The 20282-nt window shown below is 33.9% G+C and overlaps 2 protein-coding genes across 3 annotated transcripts; both read right to left on the bottom strand.

The window, feature by feature from the left end:
* Positions 1-145: 145 nt before the first annotated feature.
* On the bottom strand, positions 146-3897 carry LOC143633628 (stromal 70 kDa heat shock-related protein, chloroplastic-like). Its single transcript, XM_077101896.1, has 7 exons — positions 3285-3897; positions 2332-2584; positions 2041-2120; positions 1799-1941; positions 1613-1711; positions 1321-1510; positions 146-1239 (listed from the first exon to the last, which is right to left on the bottom strand). The coding sequence occupies exons 1-7, from the start codon at positions 3795-3797 to the stop codon at positions 442-444; spliced, it is 2076 nt and encodes a 691-aa protein (XP_076958011.1). The 5' UTR covers positions 3798-3897; the 3' UTR covers positions 146-441.
* Positions 3898-8330: 4433 nt separating this feature from the next.
* On the bottom strand, positions 8331-13334 carry LOC143633615 (shaggy-related protein kinase kappa). Of its 2 annotated transcripts, none has more exons than XM_077101882.1 (13): positions 13119-13334; positions 11298-11545; positions 11133-11225; positions 10533-10592; positions 10173-10445; positions 9997-10071; positions 9789-9845; positions 9565-9705; positions 9449-9499; positions 9277-9372; positions 9064-9147; positions 8678-8780; positions 8331-8581 (listed from the first exon to the last, which is right to left on the bottom strand). In XM_077101882.1, exons 2-13 carry the CDS (start codon positions 11448-11450, stop codon positions 8490-8492), a joined length of 1278 nt encoding a protein of 425 aa, XP_076957997.1. In that variant the 5' UTR covers positions 11451-11545; positions 13119-13334; the 3' UTR covers positions 8331-8489. The 2 variants fall into 2 exon arrangements, with proteins under 2 accessions (XP_076957997.1, XP_076958001.1); XM_077101886.1 differs by having other exon boundaries at positions 11304-11545.
* Between the last annotated feature and the right edge of the window lie 6948 nt (positions 13335-20282).

The following is a 20282-nucleotide window of genomic DNA, read 5'->3' as shown; positions in this document are numbered from 1 at the left end:
TGCAACTAAAAATTTGTACAGATTTTGATGTTGAAATGCGGTTGTACGCTCTGTTTACACATCAAACACTCATTAAGATACGTAACTTCGCAGTTGCTACCAATGAACTTGCATATTTGAACATACATAGCCAAAAAAACTTAACTTCAGAGCATCAACACATACATTCCAAACTAAGGGTCACCATGACCAAGTACTATTATAGTTGGTCTGAGTCATTTTACAAGTAATCATGTTGCACATAAATTCTTATGATGTAATCATGTTTCAGATGCATAACTACCCAAGCAAACAATAATTTTTTTAAGCATCGACGTGAAACTGAAAACAAAAAAAAAAACAAACCAACATGATAACCCATATAAACAACTTAAACAAAACTTAGCAGCTCGAAAAATCAGGCTTCAGCTATTATTACCTCGATAGTGAATATGAAACGACTCAGTTGCTGTCAGTAAAATCAGCATCAATAACGTCTCCTTCCGGTCCCTTGCTTGATGACTCAGACTGAGCTCCCGGTTCATCACCAGGAGTAGGACCTGCACCCGGTGCACCAGGCTGGTTATACAGCGACTGCCCAAGCTGCATAACTTCTTGGTTCAGAGCTGCCATTGCATCTTTTATGGTCTGTGTTGACCCACCCGATACAGCCTCCTTGAGCAACCCAAGTTTCTCCTCAACTTTCTCTTTAACAGCAGCTGGAACCTTATCTCCCAATTCTTTCAACTGTTTTTCTGTCTGGTAAACAACCGAATCCGCTTGGTTCTTTGTGTCGATTGCGTCTCGCTTTTCCTTATCTTCCTTTGCAAACTTTTCGGCTTCGTTGACCATTCTTTGTACCTCATCATTTGGAAGTGTGCTAGCACCGGTGATAGTGATATCTTGCTTCTTTCCAGTGCCTTTGTCAATGGCGGTGACAGATAAGATACCGTTTGCATCAATGTCAAATTTGACCTCGATTTGTGGGACACCACGTGGGGCTGGTGGGATTCCATCAAGTTTGAAACTACCAAGAGACTTATTGTCTCTAACAAACTCTCGCTCGCCCTGAAGAACGTTAATTTCAACGCTCGTTTGACCATCAGCAGCGGTTGAAAAAACCTCTGATTTTGAAGTCGGCAGGGTTGTGTTTCTTGGTATAATCTTTGTCATCACTCCACCAAGGGTTTCTAGACCGATGGATAATGGTGTCACATCAAGTAGAACGATATCACTCACATCTCCGGCCAAAACACCAGCCTAAAAGTACAAAAAACTTGAAGCTTTAATCATAATTCATTTAATATAAGCAAAAAGAAATAAGATATATGATTCTATTACCTGAACTGCAGCTCCTAAGGCAACAACTTCATCGGGATTAACAGTAACATTTGGTTCCTTTCCGGTTAGACTCTTAACAACTTCTTGAACAGCTGGAATACGTGTTGAACCACCAACAAGTATCACTTCATCTAGATCACTGAACGAGAGCTTTGCGTCTCTCAGAGAATTTTCAACTGGTCTTTTAAGCCTGAAAACCAAAATCCAAATTCATCATTTTAACAAACGTTTTTCTTTTTAAGAGTAACAGTATAGAAAAGATATCTCCAACAATATACATATTTAAATATACCTATCTAGTAGATCAGAGCATAGTTCTTCAAACTTTGCCCTTGTGAGAGTGGTGTCAATGTGTTTGGGACCATCATTTGTGGCTGTGATGAAAGGCAAGCTAGCAAAAAAAACCATAAACGCATAAATTCATGTCGGGAAGAACCAAAAATAAACAAGCATGGTTATTAATAATACAATATAATACCTAATATTTGCTTGTGTTAAAGTTGATAGTTCCATTTTGGCCTTTTCGGCGGTCTCTGTCAAACGTTGTAAAGCTTGTTTGTCCTTGAGAAGATCTATGCCTTCATCTTTCTTGAAGCTTGCAGCAAGCCAATCTACTATTCTCTACAAAAATATATAAAATAGAAACAATTTTATAATCATTTTTAAAAACAGACATTGGTAGTAAATAGACATTAGTAACAGGTCTAAAACAATTCAAACCTTATCAAAATCATCACCACCAAGATGTGTATCTCCAGAAGTAGAAAGCACCTCAAATACTCCATCACCAACCTCAAGAACTAAATTAGAACATAAAAAAACATACTTAATAAAATGTGTGCAAAAAAAACTAAATCTTTTTGACAAATAAACTTTAACTTAATATATAAACTCATAAGTAAACAGAAAAATCTAAAACCAATAAGCAACTGATCATCATATGCCAAACAAAAATATTCAGTATTAATAACATAACGACAGAAGAAACATGAGTATCCCAAATCCCCTCACCTGAAACATCAAATGTACCACCTCCTAAATCAAACACCAATATGGTTTCATTATTCTTCCTCTCAAAACCATAAGCCAAAGAGGCAGCAGTAGGTTCATTAATAATCCGAAGAACTTCAAGGCCTGCAATCCGACCGGCATCCTTCGTTGCTGTTCTTTGAGAATCATTGAAATAAGCAGGAACTGTTACAACAGCTTTTGTAACCTTATCGTTCAAAAACTTTGAAGCATCATCTACAAGCTTTCTCAAAACCTAAATATTCAAAAACACCAAAAAAAAAATCACCAATTCAGTGTAACACAATACTCAATTTAACCAAATTATCAAAAAACAACCAATTAATCCCAATTCATTGTTAAACAATACTTAGTTTAACCTATGAGGTGTGCATGAAAGTTGAAACCAATCCAAAACTGAAGAAATCGGAAAACCAATCCAAAGCTGAAAAAACCGAGAAAACAAATCCAAAAACGAGAAGACCAAAAAACCTTAACAAAAAACCAAGGCGTTGATTTAATGTTTTTCTAAAACAAACCTTATTTATTGGTTTTGGTTTCGCATGTAATAAAAACTAAAAAAACCAAACTAAACCGAATATACAAATTTTCATTTTTTATTTGAAGTAACTTACAAGAATTTAATGATATGTAACACAAATATTTTAGCCCAAATTTATAATAACCAATTAGTTGTTAACATTAATTAACAAAATTATTTATTTAGAACCAAATTCATTAAAATGTGCCAAAAAAACATGTTGACTCAAAACGTGGCATGGGCAAAAAAACCGAACTCGAACTTAAACCGAAAACCAAAAAACCAAAACTTATAACTTTTTGTTCTAAAACCGAACCGTGCACACCCATAGTTTACCCCAAATACTCAAAACCACTTAAAACCCCACAAAACCAATATCAAACAATACTGAATTCAACAAAATTAAGCAATCCACCTGTGCCGAAATCTCTTCAGCAGCAAACTGTTTCCCAATAGCCGGGCAATCAAGCTTAACATTCCCATTCTCATCCCTAACCACCGTATACGATACCTGCTTAGACTCCTCATCGACCTCAGACATCTTCCGTCCAATAAACCTCTTAACCGAAAAGAACGTATTCTCTGGGTTAACCACCGCCTGCCTCTTGGCAATCTGTCCAACCAACCTATCACCGTTCTTGGTGTACGCCACCACGGACGGCGTCGTCCGCTGCCCCTCGGCGTTGGTCACTATCACCGGCTTCCCGCCTTCCATCGCTCCCACGGCTGAGTTCGTCGTTCCCAGGTCGATTCCGACGACTTTCTCGGCTACGACTCTGAGAACTGTTCTTTTTGAGGTTTGTTTGAGTTTGATGGAGGAGAAGGAGATGGAGGTGCGTAGGCCTTGGCCGAATAAGACTGTTTTGGGGGATTTGGTGGTTGTGGCGGTGAGTGGGTGGATGTGGATTGATGAAGAAGAAGCAGCCATTGGATTGGATTGGATTGGATTGGATTGGATTGGATTGGATTTGGTGGCGGCTTAAACCCTAGAGAGAAAGAGAATTGGGGAAGATGAGATGAGTTTGTGGAAAAGATAGAAAGATAAATAGGGGGTGGACGGCTAAGACATGGGTGTAGGTTTTTTATTTATATTTTGTGAAATAATTGTTTTTATCTGTCTACGACTTATTTTCTTTCGACCCTATTAATAGCTTTAGATAGACGTGCAAACAAGCCAAGCTTGATTAGGCTTGTTTGGTTTACACAGAGCTTGAGCTCGGTTTATTTCGAGTTCTATTTTTAAAACTCGAGTCCGGCTCGCGGCTCGTTTGTTATTTATCAATTTTATATATATATATATTTTTTTTTTTCTATTATAATTTTTTTTATAAAATAATATATATTATTTAGTTATTTATATTTAGTTTTTCATAATATTATACATATTAATTAATAATTATTAAATATATATTTTAAAAAATTATATAAATAACAGACTCATTTAGGCTCACGAGCCGGCTCGAACTCAATAAGTGAAGCTCGGGCTCATGCTCAATTAAGTTCGGCTCAATCGAGCTTTTTAACGAGCCGTTCAAGAGTAGCTCGCGAGCAGTTTGGCTTGTTTGCATATTTGTGAGATATGTTAGGTATGATTGTTGTTGTTGTGTCTTTAACCACCAACAAATAAAGCTATCTACCTGAGTAACCCAATAATAAAAGAAAATCTCATCTTCTACTTTCAACACTAGGGAAAACTCGCCACTTCTATTGCAGACGGTTGGGATCATATTCGAGTTTGAGACGTTACGGCCTTCAATCAATCTTCACTACCCGTTAGGGTTGATTAAACCGGTTGAAGACGACGCACTAAATGCAAGTACCAAACATAAATATGACTCGTTTAATCATTTTATCTATTGTCTATAACACAACTCTAAATTTCATGTTTCAATAAGGATAAATGATAAGAGTTAAGCCTTTTAATTTCAATTGTATTTTACACCCCGCGCTTCGCGACGAAAATCGACCTATTTTAACTTTAATAGAAACATAGACACAACAGCAAACGTAAATTTAGTAAAAGTTGAAACATAACATGACTTTAGCTAATAAGAAACCTAAAACTAAAATATGTTTTATCCATCAAACCAATTGGACATGTGAAGAGACTAGGTCGAACTGAGCTCAAGCAGAGCCCAAAAAGTCCAACCCAACCCAACAGCAGCCCAAGTACTTCAGACAATGTAACATCCGGCCCCTCGCACCACCAATATTGTCCGTTCTGCCCACGAAGAGCTCACGGGTTTGTTTTTGGTTACCCAAAACGCGTTGGTGATGTTAAGAGGCAGGAAATTACTTATGAACCAAGGATCTCTCTTGTCCACGGCCGATGTGGGATAGCCTGAGAGTGGGACGATGTTGTGTTTGCCAAGGGTGTTACAGACAAGGTCCAAGGTCAACTATTGATCTGTCCTTGTTGATATGAGTATCATAGAGATGAGGTTGGCAAAATCTTGGAGGGAAAAGAGTGTCCAGTCTTTGAGGGAAAAGAGTGTCCAGTGGATAATAGCCAGTCCCCTGCCTGGGTCAGAGGGACCAACGGTCAATAGAGAGAACTCAAGGAGTGACGATCTAGAAGGGAGATTCTCCTAGACCACTATATATGTACATTTTCTCTTTGTAAAGGGGGACACAAGAAAAATAATATAACTCTCTATTACTCTATTTTGTTCATGGGTTCTCACTGAGATTAAAAAAGGACACTCACACACAGCCCTCAAGTTCACAACCAATGGAGTTTGGAGAGACCACTCTCATAAGTTTCTATTAACATTTGTAATTCTTGTGACTTGCTTGTTGATCCACCATAATAATAACAATCACTCTCAAATCACCATTCTTCTCTAGAACAACACACGAATCCTCGCTTAATCATTCACGATTCAATTAGGGTTCCAACATTTATTATATATTGCGAAATTGTGCTTTTAAATAAGCCACTTGAAAATGTCAAGTAACAAATTAATCATCCATTGGTGGTTCCATATTTACATCTTCTTAACGTAACTGAGTTAGGTACAATATACAAATTTATTTGTAAATTTCATAAATAGTAGTTTTGTGAGTATGATGAAGTTTGGTTTTTAATATATACAAATTATTTAATAAAAAGTCACAATATATATATTTTTTTGTTGACAGCTTTATTCTCTCTTAAACGTGTTCAATTGAATGAGACCTTATTGACTTTAAATAGTAGTAATTATAATAGTTTTTTCGCCATAAGTCGCACGTGATCTCAACTCTATGTTATTTGAAGAATTGTTGAACGAGTATTACCAAACACTAACGTGAGTTTAGTCTCTGTTTCTTTTTTAATAATTTGATCATGTGCATCGTAATTAACCTTTATTTTAATGAATTATTTTAATAATTTTTAATAATGATAAGCAGTTATGTTATGAGTTTTAATTTTTAAATAAATATTATAACTAATGTAACTGAAACACAAATAATATTTATATGTGTTCTTTAGTTATTTGATTTCTTGAGCACGTTGGCTCAATGCATTAAAGACCTGTTTTTAATGTGTATGAGGTTGGACTTAAAAATAGTACAACTATTTATACCGGGTTAAATTGGAAGGTTCAGCTGATTAACTACTTTAAACTTTAATTTCATATAAATACAACTTTAACTCAAAAAGTAATACAAAAGCACATGATTTTATTATAAATATAATCCAAAAGGTAATCAATAATCCAATCTGTAAAGAAATTGTGGATTTGTAGGAATTGAGATTGAAGCTTGGGTTATAGTAATCGTCTAATCGACTAATAGCAGGTTAACTCAAAGCCGGCCATGGCATATGGCAGGGTAGTTGACGGCCATAGACCCGACTACCCGCTAGGCCCAGAATTTTTTTTAAAATTATATGTATTTTGATGAAAAACTATATCTATACTTAATGTTTTAACACAATTACCAAACAACTAACTTGGTCTAGTGGCAAAGGGGTATGACTCTCAACCGAAAGGTTGTGGGTCCTAACCTCACTTGAAACATGTTTTAGCATATATTTATACATTAGTTTTTTAAACAACCCATTTCATAACCAAGGAAGCCAATTTAAAAATTAAATTGTTTAAACTCAACAAAATTTCTTATTTATTTTAGGCCCAAAATATTTTTAGCCTTCGACCCAAATTTTTTTTTTAATTCTCGAAGCCGGCCTTAGATTTACCAGTCCATCACTATGTTTAAGTTAAATAATAATAGAAACCTTAGTTGTGAGGATTCATTTGATTGTTTAGCTTTTATTTAATAATTTTGTGTTTTCTCTTGCTCAAATGCTATGAATCTATGATCTTACCTAAAAAAGATTTTTATCTTATTACACCATTTCCCACACTATAAAAACTCCATGGATCTTGACTTTATCCGTAAGAAGCCAAGTGTCTTTATCTCTTCCACAATTTTGTTTGGCAAAGTAGTAGAATTATTAAACTTTGTTAGTTATCGTCTTCCGAATGCTTCAATTTGTGATGCGAAAAGTGGCTCGAATAAGTTTTTTTGTTGGATACAAGTCATGTTAGTATACAATTGGTACTGTAGTAGAATAAAGGTTAATGAACCTGAAGTTGCTAATTTTAATTTTAAGGTTGTGTATAGTGGATATGAGAGGGGACGCAATAGTCCACTTCAGCACAAAGGATCGCCAAGCCCACTAGCCAACCTCCATCCGCCAAAGCTTTAAAGGGCGCAAGGGAAAGGAGGGTGCGCCGTGCGGGGCCAACTCAAAACTAACTACTCTCACATTTTGATTTTTATTTTTTTTAGTTAGAATCATTACACCCTTGTGAAATTGTGGTTAAGTTAAAGTCTTGCTCTCTACTTAACATGAACTCAAGTTAAAACCAATGCGCATCTAATTGTTTTCATTTCCTAAGCGGAGCCAATTGAGATGAAATTCTAATAATTATATTTATTTTAAATTCTAAGAATTTATTTTTTCCGATCGTTGAAGCTTTCGTGCTTGTGAATCTTTTTTTTTGGGTTGAGTCGCTGAGTGGTTTGACCGGCTCAACCCATTTATGTTAACCCAATTATTAAAAATTTTCACCAGTTGTATCATTTACTGAGACATTTACATACTATTTGATCAAAGAAAAAAACTTTAATTTATCAAATGCCATAAAAATAGCTAAAAGAGGGCCAGTCATCTAAAATGTTGCTTGATACATAAAACAGCATACTTTCTTTACTCGAAAGATAGATCGCTATTGAAATATTGTAACGATATTTCGCACTACAGAAAAATTTATATAATTCAGACAATGTTTCGATCCAATCCAACACGACCTTACCACGTCATACCAACAACTAACTGTTTTACCAGGACCCATTTCGACACATTACCCAACTCACCCACCTATTTTGCCACTTTTACCAAGTGTGCAAACAATGGCGGACCAACTACAAAATCAGACTCAACGGACCTTAACAAGGATGAGCGAAAACATAAGAAAACAGTAACCAACTACATAAAACACATACATAGATGGATAGATTAAGATAATAGAATTGGTAACCTCATTTGATAACAAGCTCATATGTAACAGCAAGCAAGCACAGAAGAAGAAACAAGCAGCAAACTAGTAAATCCATATTCACACCAAACTCATTGGATGTTTAAAGCCATGAATAGGTTCTGTTTCCGAGCATGCTCCGGAATAAGCTTTTGGATCGTCTCTTTAGGAATCCCACTAAGTTCTACAACCCATTCAACAAAGTCAGTGTTATTCATTATGCAATTTTACTTCTTACAAGCAAAGAGCTCAAATTTACTGGATTATGAATCCAAGTTACCTAGCTGTTTATAACTGAAGAGTGGGGGAAGAGGGCGACCATTGGGAAGACGGGTATTTGGATCTCTCAATTCATCAAAGAAGGGATGAACACAAGCTTCCAACTGCAGCATACAAGTATTTAGAGAAAACAGTAAAACAAAAAAAATCACCGCTTCATCAATACCACTTTAGTTTAAAAAAAAAGGAATTTTTACATATTTCCCCATGCTAAATACTTAATTACATATATCCCCAACCCCAAAAATCAATTACATATTTCCCCTTTTTATATGTGTTAGGAAGGGGAAATATGTAATTATTTTTTTAGTATTGGGGAAATATGTAATTAAGGATGTTAGGAAGGGGAAATATGTAAATGCCCCTAAAAAAAGACATCAAACTTACAGCAGTGCATCGTAAATTGGGTGAATACTGGAAAAAACGGCAAACTAGATCCACTGCTTCAGGAGGTAAACGCTTCTGGAAAACCTGAAAAGTAAGACATATAAGAGAGTAAAGTCGATCCATATCAATATCATCAGTTTAATTGTGATCTACATGACATCATATAATAACCATTGTTTCAAGTGCATAATATTTACTCAATTTTAAGCATACCTTATGCCATGGATGAGGTTTAATTTGAGGAAACCTAAACTCAGTGTAGTTCGGATTCATGCACTTTATCTCCTCTCTTGTAGGTGTTCCCAAAACCTGTACAAAAAATTGAAATTTGGAATACATGAAACCGGTAAACCTTATATCGGATAGTATAATTGAGCCAACTTACCTTAATAATCTCAACCAATTGATCAACGCCACTTTCTCCAGGAAACAGAGGCTGCAATTAAATTTAGTTAGAAATAACCGAAACTGACAGATAATACAGTTCAAAGTTAAAAGTACCTGTCCAAGTAGTAGTTCAGCCATCACACAACCTGTTGACCATATATCTATAGCTGTTGTATATTCTGTAGCACCAAATATAAGCTCTGGAGCACGATAGTATCTTGAACAGATATATGAAACGTTTGGCTCTCCTTTCACCTAAAAGTTAATTATAGATACTAATTAAAAGGGTATATAACATATGAAAGCTGAAAACCAGATGCACAGATTATAAGACTTACTAGAACTTTAGCACTTCCGAAGTCGCATAGTTTCAGCTGATGTGTGTGTGGATTCACCTGAAAGTAAATACGTGTGTAAAAAATAAATGTGATATTGAACCCACTAGCGTGATCTTGATACTATCTTAGAACTAAGTATCATGCATGTGTTAAAACTTCATAATGAAAAAGAATAAAGTAATTCATCCAGTTTTGAAGATAATCTTACAAGTAGATTCTGTGGTTTGATGTCACGGTGACATATGCCAACACAATTATGGATATAAGCAAGTGCCCTGCATATCTGCAGAGAAATGTATACAAAACTCCAAACTTTCTCAATCTTTCATGTGTAATACAAAAATAGCTATATCTTACGGATACCAAAGTGAGGTAGACACATGCCTGATAAGTATACAACTTGACATATATCAAGGGCATTCGTTGATTCATCCTAGTGTAGTGCCTTGCAGTACGGCTAACAGTTTCAGGAACAAAATCAAGAACAAGATTGAGGTACAGCTCGTCCTTATCGGTAGTTGAGAAAAAAGAATGTTTAAGCGCCACAACATTAGGATGATCCAGCATTTGCATAATCTGCAATTCCCTGTTCTTGTAACGTTTGTCTTGAAGAACTTTCTTGATAGCCACAATCTCTCCCGTCTCTCTGCATTTAGCCTGCACCAATAACGCAGAAGTGCATAATAAATCAGCAAGTTGACCATACTTGAAAAACTAATAATCTAACAAGTTGACCATACTTACTTGAAAAACAACACCAAAGGAACCAGTCCCGATCACATGTTCCGCTATGTAACTCACAGTCTGCCATGAAATCAAAAGAAAACGAAACTCATATAACAAATGGCATTTTGATACATATAGGCTAGTAAACGAACCCAAGGTTCAGTGAACCGTGCGCCAAGTTCATTTATCTAATAAACAAATGAACATGAACACATGTCTCGTTCGTTCATTTGTGTTTGTGAACGTTAATTTATGATAAGTTTACGTTTGTTAAATTCGTTATTCGTTCATTTAGGTTTGTTAATACATATCTAAACTTTAGGTGCATTACAATTTGTACTAGTTTTAATAACAATTTAGGCCCAAGAAATTGTTCACAATTACTATTGATTGGTGTTAGCTCAGTCATGTTCATTCATCCATGTTCAGCTATGCTCACTTAAACAAAGGACATGAACAAGAAAGCCCGTTCGTTTAATTGCTAGTGTTCAATCGTTTGTTCAGTTAAAGTTAAACGAACGAACAAGAACATGCTTTGTTCGTGTTCGTTAACATGCCTAGGTACACATCAAAATTCTAAAACAGACCACCTAATTCTTTAAACTCGTCACTTCCTACCTGTTCAGATTGGCCGTTACGCCCTCCAATTGTTGTCCTTATTACATGTCCAGCTTCAGTACTCGCCCCATGCACAATCTCTGGCTCACTATCCTGAAACAATAAACTTGATTTTATGAATATGTTTTAACTCGTTTAAATGTTTATTATAAAAATTATACTTACACTCACTTTGTCATCGCCACGTTCCACTTTATCCCTGAGTCTCATCTCAAGCATTCCCCTTCCCAACCGATCAATTGCAGTAGAGGATTCATTAAATCCACCAACGGTTCTTGATGTACCGACTCCACCATGTCCTAGGCTGGAAGAGGCCATTTTAAGCCTGATGAGTACCAAATATTTTAATAAATGTCACCCTCCACAAACACTTTTGTGACCCTCAAGATTATTCCACCAACAAACATGTGTTCCTGAAAAATTAATAATCAATGAGGTCTCACATAACACCTACATAGGTATGCACTACAATAACAAAAAAAAATTAAAGAAGATGCACTACAAATTCATTAACTTTTATCTTCATCCCTTTTGCACACAGGGTTGGGTAAAGTGCCAAATGTCATTTTTGGTATGGATTGAAACTGGTGGGGTCTGGTTGGATAGAAACAGTTTTTGTCATTTACTTAATAGATAATTATAGTGTCAAGTATGATTGCAAAAGCTATACATTTCAACAAAGTTTTCTTAAAAATAAAAGATTTTGAAAGTTTTGTGGATTAAAAACAAACTGAGGTGGCTTTCAATCCATTAGAACTATTTCCTTCTAGCCTATTTTTTTATTTTATTTTGCCCTTTTGACTCACTAGAGAAAGAGCATGTCCAAATTGAACCATGTTAAAGAAATGGATCACCATTCATATAACACTATAGTTATTACTAAGAAGCATAGTATTCAAGCAGTGAGCAGAAAAAAGTATGCAAAATTCACACGGGAACAATACATAGTTCATATAACTATAACTATACACATCGATAGAATATTGTAGCTTGAAGCATGTGTACTAGAAACAAAAAAAAAGATGTTATCCAGCACCTAAAAATATTAAAGAAATCAATTGGTGGACCGTGGCTTGCGTGTTGAAAACCAATCAAATTCCTCTAGGCTCTAGTTGAATCCATCACATGTTCCATATACATACAAATGGTATAATCCAACTCCAACACGTTGCCATGCCACGATGTATCGTGCCATTTATATCACACATGTTGTGTACATGAGTATACAAAATTACCATGGTCACAAACAAGACACGCCTAATTACTTTTCCTCTTTAGGCAAGAGTTAAGCATTAAAAAAAGCAGTAATCAAGTCCCTAGATAGAGCACAATTCCCATGAACAAACATATTAACCACTGAAGAATATATTCTTCTATCACAGAACTATTCAAAAAACCTCATTCAGTGTTAAACTAGCTCGAACTTATATGCTAAAACAAGATCATGATGCACATTAAACACAAAATTACTAAGGATATATATATTCCTTCTAAGAGCTGTAAACATTAATAACAAAACCATACACTCCTTATTCCACCTTTGACTACTTATCTCCAACAAATTATTCACTAGTTTCAGAGCTACAAGAGGCATTAAACAATTTGCAATATAAAAGTAAGCTATATCTAATAACCAGAATATAACAACCAGCTGCCATTGAAGTTGCAATAATCACATTAATGTCACACAGCCTTGAACAAACTCTTACTATAAAGCAACCTACACCATAAATAATTAAACAATCTATAATCAATTTCGTTATCACACTCTAGATTTCACAAAACCACATCAAAATCCCTATAAGATCACTCCTCACACATCAATTAATCATCTAAACAACAATAAACCAGTACAACTAACAATTCACCATAACTCAGATCCACATCTACACAATCAATCACAACAACTAACAATCAATCACCAATCGAGACGGATCAAAGCCGAATTAGGTCATCGGAACAATAATCGGCTACAAAAGCACTCACCGGAACGAGAATCGGTTTGAATTGGGAGCAGATTGTGAGCATTTGACGGTTGATGAGAACTGGATGATCCGATTGGATTGGATTGGATTGGATTGGATTGGATTAGGGCTCCGGATTTGTTGTTTCTCTCTCCACCAGTTTCATTGAGATAGCGATGAGAGGGGTTTTGATTGATTGATTGATACTAGAAAACACACACTATTCACTTAATTGAAAGAAAGATCGTAAAATAGGCTTTTGGGTTTCTATTTTCTCTGACAACTAGTGTGTCGGGCCTTTAAAATAATATTATACGCTTTTATTATCCAAACAAATTTTAAAATTCTATATTTTAGTGTTTGGACATAAGTTTTATATTGCAACTTTGCAAGATATGTTATTTTATTAAGTAGAGATTTGGGTAATAAAATGGGCATTTGATAAATAGTGTTGGTATATTGAGTGTAAATCGACCCATATTAGGTAAATTCAATTGCTTGCTTGCTTATTAACCAATTTTGACCCCTATGGTCACTTTATCACATACCATTCATTCATTTATTTACAGTTTTACACTTATTTAACATATTTTATGTTTACATGTAGACTTAAGTACTTAACTTACTTATTTTAGGTTATTTTTCTTATTTGTCTTTGACAACTTCTTCAAGTGTTTCTTCACTTCTTGTGTCTTTACTCGCTTCATCTTCGCCCTGTGTGTCTTTTAATAGATCGTTATTTCTTTGTCTATAGCTCATTCCCCGCTTTTCCTTTTCATGCCTTTCACATATATGCATGTGTGCTTATACAGGTATAAATACTATTAGGTGACTTAGGCATGATAGCTCACTTACACAATATATACACATGATAGGCATTGATGAGATACATGCCCAACTAATTCGTTGAGGCCAACAGGATAAAGCCCAAAGGAATTCAAATGAGTTGTTAGGATCCATTAGATTTTGGATCAATCTAATTATGTGAGTAGACCTAACGTCTTATTTTTTAAGTGTTATAAAAATAGTCTTCTCTAATAAGTAATTCTAGTTTCTCATTTGCAAATTAACTCTTCCCGTTAGTTTCTCAACATATAAGTAATTCTAGGAATGTAATCTTTATATAATCTGAAAAAACAAAGCACAAGTCCAGGTAATAAAATTCAAAAAATAAATATTTTTCATATTTTTAATATTAAATAAAAGGATTAACAAATAAAAGGTCTATTGCAAGACATAAATTGTTAAAGCATCCATAAAAGCTAGATATCCAACTAAGAGTCTAAGACCAACATATTACACCAGTTAGAGATCCAACAATGAGTCATTATTTATGGTTGGAAGAATGACTTCATTTATAATAAAAAAATCTACGTACACTAGGACGGATGAACAATTCTAATTTTCCACCTCATATATGACCCACAAAGCCACAAGTCAAATTTCATTAATGATCAACCATTTGTTGTTGGAGGATGGAAAAGAACTGGTGACTAAATCAATTGCATGTTTAGACAGTTAGGCTAATCGGTATACACCATGAAGGGTTATGGGAGCAATCTACGTGGCATCCATAAGCTAATTGGAACACTGCGCCGCCTCTAGTCGCTTGTGACAGGTTGCAATTGATACATGCATATGTTTAATACAAAATCAATCTCAGAATTCTTATGTATGTTAAATGTATGTTTTGATCAAAAAAAAGCATGTGCCATATTAGTACATAATTATTATCCTTTTCCTATTAAACTAAAGATATATCTCTTTTAGTATATGTAGTTGAAAGAACTAAAGAGGGACCATTATACACGTAAGGGGAAAAAAACAAAATTGTCGCCATATTAATTAGTAGAATTCCACATAAATATTTCAAATAACATGAAGCTTCCTTAAAAGTAGGATGACCTTCCAAGGATTGACTAATTTTAATATTATTATCCCACAATTACCTTTTTTAATTTTAATTGTTTCAATTTATTTTGGATCGGTTTTGCCGTGAATTTATTTTGGATCGGTTTTGTCATGCAAAATGGGTGGCGGCCAATGTTTTGAAACCCGGACCGGACCGGCAGGTCCGACCGGGACCAGGTAGTGATACCGGTCCGGTTCCCATGATAAACCCGTTTTCTAACTGCCCGGCCGGGTTTGACGGTTCGCCCGGCCGGGTTTGACGGTTCGCGGTCCGACCGAAACCGGTGAACCGTCAGTTGAACCGGTAAAACCTATATTTAATTAAATCAAAAATCTATAACTAGCTGGGAATCTAACCCAGGTAATGACCGAGATGAATATCTTAATAAGGCCACCGACAAGCCATCCAACCACAACTTATTGATGTGTATCTGTATGAAAAACAACTAATATATATTTAATAGGGAAATTGAATGTGAAATGAATACCAAAGGAAAGTAGTTGGAGGCAGCGAAGGAGTATTTGATCTGTTTTTTTTCTTAAAGCAATTATTAACCCTTCAATGATTCTTCCAATCTTTCCAACATAAAATCAATTAAAGATTACAAAATCGTTTTATAGTAAATTATATAAAAAACAACAATTTGTAAAATTAAAGATTACAAAATCTAGATAAAGTGGTTAGCAAATAAAAATTAACCCAAAAAATAAAATCTTTAGCTTATATTTATATATATATATATATATATATATTTATAATATTATTTATAACGTTATCCGGGTCAATGTCCGGTCTGACCTGTGACCCAGTTAGGTTTCTGGATCGACGCCCGGGCCAGGTCTGAAAACATTGGTGGCGGCACAACTTTTTGTCCGCTTACATGCCTCTTTATTGTAATTGGATCATTTTATTTTTAATATTTATATGATAAAAATATTTCAAAAAAAAAAATTATGACAACTTTAAAGACTTGCTAGTTATGCTATCATCACTTGGTTAATGCTTTTTGGTGTTCATTTGAATAGATCGATCCGTTTAACATGGTTTAAATATAACTATTAAATTGTTTTGTGTTTTTGTATACTTAAAATGAAATACATATTAAAACCATACAAAATACAAACAAAACCAACAAAACTACAGTTCATTTGAATTTGATTTTTCACTTTACCGACCATATTACTAAAAACATATTAGTAACATATTTTTTTTAGTAGAAGTGAAAAACAACCGACCCAAAATAAGTGTAAATTATTTTTCAGTCATTGAATCATTTTCACATCTTGTCAATGTCATCATGAGACAAATAATAGAAGTAAATAATCATGATTCATGTGAAGAATATGTAAACCATTCTTTAGGTTAGAAATGGGGACGGTACAATCCACCGCCCCGACAAGGGGATCGTGTCTGTCCATACTGATCCCCTCATTTCGATTACTCATGATACCGCTAGTCACAAATTTTGATCTTGATCAAGACACAATTACATTACTCAGCCGGAAAACAATATCCTTAACATTTATCCTCCAAATCACATATTTTCAAAAACTATAATAATGTATAAACTTCTCTTTAGTATTTCTGCAACTTTTTATATAATAAAATAAAATAGAAAACTAAAGTCCAAAAATGCGCTTACAAGCTTTTAATATACTTCCAGTACTGTTTCTTTTCTTCATGGTATTCTTAGATCTTGCCATATGCATATCATCATTATCTTCTTCTTCAGCATCAACATCAAATGGATAATCTGCATACTGATCACGAATCCTTGCATACCTTTCAGAAACAGATGAAGATCTTCTGATTGACATAACCCTTTTCACTGCTGTCTGCAGTGATCTTCCTGTGCTGTGCTGTTTCTGGATCTTAAATCTACTGTTTGCATCAGTTGTGGTACCTTGAGAAGTTGCTGACTGCTGGTTTATTTTCAAGTTTTCCATGGGAAAGTCTTCATCTTGTTCTTGATCATTATTATTATTAATATTATTATTGCCGGAATATCGATTATAATCATAATCATCATCAAGGTTTTTGGCTTGGTCTTGAGTGATGGGTCTTTGGGGTGTTGGAGTTTTGAGTGTTTGATCTGAGAAATCAATGGATTTTGATTTGGTGTTGGTTTTGCTGTTCATGAGGTTTATCTTTGAGCACCCCTTCATTTTCATAGATGTGGAAGTAGAGCTTGTGGTGGTCTACTTATATATAGTATCAAACAGAACTTGGTGATTTTAAAATATAGTTACATTGCTTATTTTAGTCAAATAACTTTTTTATATTTTATTATTTTTAAGTCATCGCAACCTTTACTATACAAAAACAACTGCATTAGGTCGAGTTGCGTTAGACCTAATGCAACTTTTTTGTTATAACATACAATTCTTTTTTCGAATACAACATTTTAAAAAAGGTTGCATTTGAAAGAACAATTATGTTAGACTGTTATCTACCAAAAAGGTTGCATTAATAGCTATAAAATTTTTATAAAAATGATTTGTGTTAAAATGTTTATTTACCATGTGATGGGATAGTTTCCTAAACGAGCATACGACCAATCATAATCCACTAAATGAACATTGATTTTCAAATCTAGGAAATGAACATGCATTATGTATTCTTTGAACGAAAATGTTGGCAATGTGAAGATCTTTGAGCGAAAAGTGCTTCACATGGACGTACTAGAGACTTGACACGTGCAATCTTAGTGTTAAAAATACAAATCTTGTGCGGGAAGTACAAATCTTTGTAAAATTCTAGCTAAGTGCATATGTGTAGAGAGAGATCATGGTTTATATGTCGGTAATTTGGATTAGTTAGGTTGATTTTGCTCAACTTAGGAAGATGCATGCAACTCAGATGGGATCATAATCTTTTAATGTTTCTTATTACGAAAAAACTTAAATGATCTGTCACTTCATGTTGAAAATTTTGTCATTTATTCCAATAATTTAATGGACTCGTCTCATGAAATGTATGACTATATGTATATATAATTTGTGTATGTATACACGTGTGGAGAGTGAAGACAGTGGATGTAGATGACAAAAATGGAATTGGTGTAGGAAACCAGCAGGAAACTGCATTTATTTGACAACCAATTACTTCAACTATCTATATTTATATTTTAGATATATATAAAAGTTTTTTTATATATATACTAGGTTAGGATCCCGTGTGTAACACGGGTTAGAATAAATAAATTTTAATGATGACATAATGTAAAACACAATTAATATAAATTGTTTATATAAATATGCAGTTTACAGTATAATAAATTACATATTAAACGACATGGTGTGTGTATACATACATACATGTGTGTATATATATATAGCTTTATAGAAAAGAGTTCAAATAAAAAGAAATTGTTTTCAATGAATGGTAAGAACCAATAGAATTTTGACATTTGGCACTAAAACCTATGGTGAAAGAATAATTCTAGGAAACTATGTCGGTTATAATGGTGAAAGAGTAATTATAGGAAACTATTGTGGTTTTTGGAATTTTAAATCTCAACCATTGATTGATATGATCAAATGGCTATGATTTATTCTTAGTCTTCCTAGGAAACTAATTATTTTTAGGATAACCCACCCCTAGCTTTATATCCTAAATCTCAAAATATTTATATGTATATAACATTTATAGTTTATTATTAGCTTAACCGTATTTGTCTCTACATGTATTTTATGTCATCCATTTTATCTTTGTGTTCTTAACAACGGATATAGGATATCAAATTGTACAACGTTTATAGTCCGGATACCATGAAATATTTTTAAAACTAAGCAACCATACACAATATATCATGAAAGGGCTAATGACAAGTTTAATGACAAATGCATTTTATAAGGTCATTGGGTATACTCTAACCCCAACATAAATTAAAATTATATTGCACTTTAAAAATGGATTAAACTACTCTCTACTTGTATTAAATTTGTTAAAAAGGGGTAATGGATTATATGTTTTTAACGGGTTAAAAGGAAAAGAAGAATATATTAAATTAACAATTAATAGGAGTGAGATGGAGTTAAAAGGATTAAACTATTTACTTTGGGTGAGATGGAGTGAAAGAGAGAAAAATAAGTGATGTGGTATTTATATGAAGTTAAGAGGGGTTATAGTATACCCAATGGCCGCCTAATAGTTGGTTTCCTTATTAATTTCTTCCATAATATGGGATGGGATTAATATAGTTTTTTTTATAACTTTAAAATGTGTCAAGTGGCATAAGATGGTCTAATTAGATGCTAACACCACCACATTTTTATTTATTATGTTAAGGATTACTTATAAAGAATACAAAATTATTGAAATGATAAAAACCGAGTACTTATTCTTTAAGCTAAAGTTCTTTAATTTTGTTATATAAAAATAATAACAATGATAATAATAAGTAAACTGAGTATTTCATTTTCTTATACATAGAAGAATAATATGTACTCTCACATGTCCATAGAGATACTCTCATTCTTGAAGTCTTAAAATTTAAAAATTACAATTTACAACAACATACATTTATTATTGACATTTATTACTAATTACTAATTAATTAACTCATAATAATATGGGAAACATATTTAAAGAAAGGTTCAATTACCATTTAACAATTTTAATTATTCTTTTTTTTAAATAAGAAATAAAAGTTTTAATGATTGAGATCAAATTTGCCAAGTGGCATAACCATGGTAAAATTAGATGCCAAGTGGCACAAATAGGTTTTTGTTTATTATAACAGTATATATATATATATATATATATATATATATATATATATATAAAATGCATAAAGAAAGATGTGGGGAATTCAAATATCGATCTAAACAAGTTAAAAAAAAATTATACATTTTGTATTGTTTTCCTAACCAAGTCGACTAGATGAAACACTTTCATTTTTAGATTTGACGCTTTTGTTTTTTTGGAACGACTTACTAAGGTGCTGTTTGTTTTTGCAGACATAAACTGTCTGCAAGCTGATTTCATCTGTTTTCATGTCTGCAACTGAAGATGTGGTCTGAAGATCTGCAAGCTGAAAATATAAGACTGTTTGTTTTTATAAGCTGATACTGTCTGCATAACTGTCAAACTTATCTCACAAGATAGAAGTCATTTATTCAAGTTACATCTAGTTTTTAGTCTTTGCTTTCCATGCCGATTTGGTTTTGGTGGGTGGTGGAAGGTGGTGGTGGTGGATGGTGGTAGTGGCGGCGGACGGTGGGTAGTGGCGGTGGATGGTGGTGGTGGACAATGGGTGGTGGTGATGGATGG

The sequence above is a fragment of the Bidens hawaiensis genome, unplaced genomic scaffold (assembly GCF_021521415.1).
Source record: "Bidens hawaiensis isolate Kalapana, Puna unplaced genomic scaffold, B.hawaiensis_p1.1 tig00000512_1, whole genome shotgun sequence".
Lineage (NCBI taxonomy): Eukaryota > Viridiplantae > Streptophyta > Magnoliopsida > Asterales > Asteraceae > Bidens > Bidens hawaiensis.
This window is presented reverse-complemented; position numbering and strand designations above follow the sequence as displayed.